Below are 6,492 nucleotides of genomic sequence, written 5' to 3'. Positions count from 1 at the left end.
GAGAGCTGAAAAAGAGACAGAGAAGGAGGAAAGGGTGCATGCCAGTCCAGCACAAAGCTTCCCACCACTGCTAGCTAATACAGCTTAGACTGCATATAGACATCTGTAGGCTGGATAATCTCTCTGTGACTCATCTCTCAAGCTTGCTAACTGTCTCTGTATGCAAGATAACTACATGCTTTGCAGATTATATTTTTATGAAGAGAAATACAAAGCAAAATACCTATTGTGAGGTAATGTGCACTGATTGCAGTAATTTGACATGATGTGCACTGTGCACATGGATTCACACAGAACTTACTCTTAGGTTTTACTAAACTATTGTCAGCAGACAGTAATCAGAAACGTCTGACAGCTGGATTTGTGACAAATCTCCACTGATCAATGTTTATTGTTTTTCCACTGCACTGTTAACTAGTCAATACTCTGCATTAGTTTTAATATTGAAAAGATGACCAAGGATTCAGTCAGCAGCTACAAATGTGCTGCATGAGCAGAAATTGATGCTTCAAGCACACTGAAAGCTGGGTCATTACAAACCCACTTCTGTTCTGTAGCCAGGCATCTCTAGGATCAAAGCACTGTCATCAGCAGAGAATTCAAAACTACTTGATTGTCATAAAACCAAACAAGAATAATGCTACAGTGACATTTTTCTCTGTAAATTTTTCATAGGGAAAATGGCACCTTTCACCACTTCTAAAATGAAAGCTTTTAACATTATTTAGACATGTACATAAATAACGAGTTTATGATTAACAATTAGAAGAAGCTATTGCAAGAGAGATTTAAATGGGGAAAAATAAATTCAGTAAGCTATGCACATTTTAGAATTTGTCTGGCTGGACATTACATGAAAACCAAACTGAACTTTATTCTACATGCATTCTGCTGCTTATTCTTTAGTATTTCAGTGGACTACTTGAAAAAATGTGATGTTAAACTTAGAAATCCTGCCCACACTCAGCTCAAAAGTTTTTCTGTAGTCTCCAGCAGATGCATATGTCCATCCCAAAACACATGGGAAGCAAACTGTCCTAAATAGAACTGCAGTACCTTACTATGAAATCTGCATGGAGCTTTCCATCAACAGTCAGGGAGGTTTATGTTCCATTTGATGAAAAGCAACACCCTGAAGTTTTTAATGCATTCTTTTGCAAACAATAAGCCTGAGACCACAGGCTGCCATCTTTTCAGGGAGCTATTCTGTGCTAATATTGCTCACTGCTTACAGTGACTACAGCAACAGGGCTCAGTTCTGCTACATTCTTAAAACTGGACACTTGACACTGAATAACCTGTTTTTCTGAGGTTCTTAGAACTAGCAGTTCCCACTTAAGGCAAGTCAAGTGACATACTCATAGATTGGTGTGAAACCTTAGGACACTAGGCCAACTAGACTTTGGGAGGAAAACTTTCACTTCAGAAGATGTGTAAAATTAAGGTATTGCAGGGAAAAAAAGCTACCATATTTGAATAAAATACTAATACCAGGTCTAGAAACTATACACAGAGATCTGTTAGGCTTGTAGTACATACTTTGGGCAGAACTAACCTTTGATTATGTACAAAAATTAGCTGGAGTAACACAGCATGAATCATACCTGTTATCAGTGTTTTACAGGGCAGGGGGGTTGGAACTTTAAGGATCCTTCCAACCTAAACCATTCTATGAATCTATGAATTTTACTTCAGGTTAAGATTATGACATGTTAAAAAAATTTTGCTACAGGAGAGGCCAACAGAGCTTGCGAATAATTAAAAAGCAGTATTATACCTGAGACTGACTGTGAGAATGATGGATTTGTATACTGTTTCATAAAGATACAAACCATTTAAACCAAAAAGGTCTAAAAAGATTACAATATCTTGCACTGTAGTCTGAATTTTTCAACATACTAGTTGAAGAGACAGTAGAAATTTTAAAACAGCACCATGGTGAAACGTTAAGAAATATGCTAATTACAGAGAAATTCTGTACAATGGATCTTGTTGATAAATATCCAAAATTACCCACCTTTTCAAACAGCAAGAGCCTGGAGATCCTCAGGATGCTTGAATCAGCTGTGTGGAACTGTTAATGTAGAAAGGCAACCTTCCTATTAAGTCTACTTAAAGGGTATTTAAAGCTCAGCCTCTCTTGTTGTATCACACCTCCAGTCAGTTATGTACTGATGACTATAGGTTAAAGGCTTTACTTTAACAGCCCTCTTTCAGAATACAGAATAAAGAACATAAACTATTAGGCAAAGCAGATCTTACCTGCCTGTTCTATATAACAGCAATTTTTGGATGGTTTCCAAATGTTAATGTTTAAACAGAGTGAAGAGGTGACTGATGACTGATTTTCCAACTATCAAATTGACATTCTAACAAACAGCTCTGTCAATGCCACATTTATCTCATATTCTTAATGAAATTTAAAAGTCAAACAAATTGATTAGTGCCCATGCTGGCTCTTCCTTGGATATACTTTTTACTATTCACCTGTTTTAAGACAATGAATTTTAAATCCATAGGATTAAAAATTTCTGCTTTTTTTGTACTCTTCAAAAATATTTTGAGGAAATACAGAATTTTTCAGATGTGTTTTCACAAAAGTACTGAAGGTCATATCTACTATTGAGACTCAGTAACCGAAATCATGCTCTTCGATCTTTGCTTTTGATAGACAAAAGTTCCAAGACAAAATTAAGAAAAAAGTAAGTATTAGGTCTCAGCCAAGCAGAGACTTGGACTGAAGTAAGCTGTCCTAGTCCTTTTTATTAGAATATTATGGGAACACAGGATTGAAAGGAATCACCTATGCTGCTGAGTCCTAATCCTAGAAACTGCAGGAGTCACATGTTTAAACACATCTAAAGACGCCAATTGCATCTGACACATCTCTCCATAAGCCACTTCAGTGCTTTCCCACTGCAGTAAGGATCATAATTTGACATTTTCCCATTTGAATGAAACACTTTTCTCCTTTACTATTATTCTAGGAAAGTTATCCTCAGTAATGCCTCATTCTTCACTAAAACTGCTTCTCATGGATTTAGAAGAATTACAGACAATGAACAGAATTTTGTACGAACAAAGTGGTTGAAGGCATTAATGACAGCAAAAGCAAGGTAAGTTTCTGAGAGCATAGAGCAGACACTGATCATTTTGAACTTCCTTTAAAAAAAAAAATCTATTTTGTGATGAGTATACACAGTATAAAGGGCATAATCCACACAAACCTCTCAAAGTAACCCAGCATCAGATTGCTACAAGAAGTTTCCTTCATTAAAAATGTTTTGTCCTAAATACAGACACCTCTTCTGACACTGCTGTGTGATGCAGACGTTAAGAGCAGGCTGTGACTGTACTCACATCATCCCAGGTACCAGACATACAGCTCCAGTAACTGTAGAACAAGGGCTATGTACAAATTACAGCAACAAAACTTGCTTGCTGTAAAATATTTACAGAAATCCATGAGGAGTGAAGGAAAGCTTCTCTTCTGACAGGAAGCTACACAATGATACAGCAAAGCAAACGGACCATTAAGTAAATGTTTATGGTGCAATACAAAACTGCCAGTATTCATTGATGCTCCTATAGTCCCAGGTAACTTCTTTCAAATGATCCCATCATGAAAACATAACTATTGCATCACTCAAAGCACTACAAATTGATTTTAAAGCTACTTTATTTAACAGATTGAAATACTGGTCTACCTACATGTCTGTGATAGTTTGTACAGGTTTTATTGTTATTGGACAAACCACAAAATTGTTCCTTTATGTATCTCTGTGGATATCACCATGAACATTTCACTGTACACAGTAAACACAAAGACAGCTAAATAGAAAGAATTATTCCTTCTCTATATTTACAGACTGTTCTGCAAAATTAAACAAGCAGTACTAACACTGTGCAATAAAAAAAATACATCAGATCACTTGCTATTTTCTGTAATATTCAAGTTAATTAATTAATTAGAATATTTTCAATATTTCAAAGCTTCAGTATTTGATCAATAACTACATCTAAAAGGCTGCCTAGAAAACTAGCATTATTTACCTAGGGATTTCTAAGGACAGTTATCATTGTGGTGAGGTGAATGTTGTTCCTCCAGTTGTTCTGACAGGGTCTAGTGCTAACTAAAGTTAGTTTGTTGCGTTCTGACGAGAGAGAAGGCTGAACAAAGCAAAAAGGGGACCACTTCTGCTTCTACATATCCAGCAACTGAAGTGAAATAAATAAACCAAATGTGAGGAATTCAGTTTGGTTTATCAGTAAGACCAGGCCACAGCAGCTGTATTCAGTCCTATTCAGTTTTTGAACCAGAGGAGGGAAATTGGCAAAAAAGAAAGGAAGAAAGGTGCTGTGCACATGTGCACACTCAGGGTGTGTTGTGAAATACATCGCACTAGAGATGGAACCAAACTGTGAGATGACTCCTGTTTTTCAGAAAAACAAGCTTGTCATTCAAACCTGGATCGTGACACAAATTTTTCATCTGATTTTTTGATTATAAAAGATCAATGTGAAAATCCGGACTAGTCACTGCAGAGAAAAAACTGTAATCTGTCTTCAAGAAGAGCACCCAACTCCTTCGCCTGGCTGAAGAGCTGCCTGTTGTGCCTGAGCTGCAATGCAAGCATCCAGTGAGCCAAGCCGGCATGCCCATGAAAAGACAATGTGGGTTTGTAACAGTAGTTCTCTCAGATTGATCTCAGTTCCCTTGTTTCAATGTAGGTATTTTATTATTAAAAAAAAACAAACAAACAAAACAACCACAATTGTGGAAGGACCTTCTTTTCCCTTCTACTACAGTCTTCTGAATGAACTGTTATAAAAGACTCCTTTTAAGAAATGAATGAAGGTATAATAAATGTAGAAGGGTGAAAGCTATTGTAAAATAGATCCAGTATATCAAGGCAATGAACATAATTACCTTGGGGGGGAAAAATCTCTTGTTACAGGAAGCAAAGGCAAGGAAAATTGTAAAGTAATAACATCTATCACATGGAATTCTTCCCCTCAGACTGGTGCTGACAGAGCACGAATGCAAACTTGGCACGTATAAATGCTCCTCTTGTTAGGTTTGGGCTAAAAAAATGTAGGGTTATGTGTTCAGCTGATGATATAAAGTCATCATTGTAAGAATGTAATGAAGGGAGTAAGTAAAAAGAGAAGGAAATCACAAGCTGTAATTATTCCTGCTTCTTAAGTCTTGACTCAAGAAGAAGTTTTTAACGGTTTAATTTGCTCTAAGCTGCTATACTATCCACCAGCTGGAAAAAAGAACCATGAAAGTCTGTCTGTCTTTATGTAGTCTTTGAGGAAACACCAATGCATTGGGTTTTACTAAACCCTTGTGAGAAAGCCAAGTTTGAAGCTGCTGGGGACTTGTATCATTTCCAAGGCATGTGGAGAAGGGGTGAAAGGAAATGTCACTTGAAAAAGATATTTGGTATCGAGCATCAGCTGTGGAACGTCCTCCCGATTGTTTAGCATAGTCTGAAATTGTAACAGAAAGAGCAAGAAAATATTGCATTAAGAATCAAAACAAAAGCAGCACATTGTTTGCTTCTTACTGCATATCTGGCTGTCACTCAATACTAAGAGGCTTGTTTTGATCAGTTCCAAATGACTATAAGCTGAACAACTTACTAATAATATGATGTAAAGGTCAAGTATTACTAGGTAGCAGCAAAACCTGTGCCTATGAAGGATCCTGTAACTTGAGGATGAGAGAGAGCAGTTGTAGCTCTTACCTGGACTTTCCGAACAAATGATGGAGTCACTCTTTTCTCAAAATCATCTATTGGAGTGTATGAGTTGAGGATCTTAACTATCTGTGCAAATGAGAGAAGACTATTTTAGCATGTTACAAAAAGCGGGAAGATAAAAAAAGAAGAAAACGTTAATATAACGTCTTTATTGGTGTTTAATTCTTTAAAGTTTCAGTAAAGAATTTTACAGTAAAAAAATAATTTTGCATCTGATGTATCTGATGACTGCTAGGCCTGATTTCCAGAGGCGTCAGTAGGATCAAGGAGATGCAGAAAAAGCTGAGCTGATTAAGGGAAACAACAACAAAAAAAAGCCTGTGACAAAGTGTGATGGCTTGAAACTGTCCTTTTAATTTTTCCCTTGCAAAGTTCAAGCGGAGAAAAGAGTGCAAATAAGTCACTATTGGGTATAAGAAAGCAAAATAGTGATTGTTCTAAACACTTCCATTGGATAGATAGAAATGTTTAAGAACTATTACTCAAAACAAAGTGGGCACTCTGCACTCTGCATTCTGCAGTCGGGGCAGTTGGTTGCTGGGCTGTCTGGCTGCTGTTTTCTTCTTCTCTTCTGGCTGAAGATAACACACACTGACCTTGGTGAGCTAAGTTAACAACTTTCTGCTTTAACTTACTCCCTGCTTTCTGCCAGGGGGATCTGGGAGGGAAGCCCCTGGGAGAGAGAGGCCCCTTTGGAAAGGTCCCCTTTGGGGGGAAGCAAAGG

General features: G+C 37.2%; 1 protein-coding gene across 1 annotated transcript in view; it reads right to left on the bottom strand.

The window, feature by feature from the left end:
- Positions 1–5,343: 5,343 nt before the first annotated feature.
- MYO5C (myosin VC) overlaps positions 5,344–6,492 on the bottom strand; it is a 37,435-nt gene continuing 36,286 nt past the window's right edge. Inside the window, exons 40-41 of the mRNA XM_054388220.1 lie at positions 5,754–5,834; positions 5,344–5,496 (exon numbers count right to left, since the gene is read on the bottom strand). Coding sequence (XP_054244195.1) covers positions 5,344–5,496; positions 5,754–5,834 — 234 coding nt within the window. The remainder of the gene's footprint in view (positions 5,497–5,753; positions 5,835–6,492) is intronic.

The sequence above is a fragment of the Indicator indicator genome, chromosome 16, assembly GCF_027791375.1.
Source record: "Indicator indicator isolate 239-I01 chromosome 16, UM_Iind_1.1, whole genome shotgun sequence".
NCBI classification, from domain to species: Eukaryota; Metazoa; Chordata; class Aves; order Piciformes; family Indicatoridae; genus Indicator; species Indicator indicator.
This window is presented reverse-complemented; position numbering and strand designations above follow the sequence as displayed.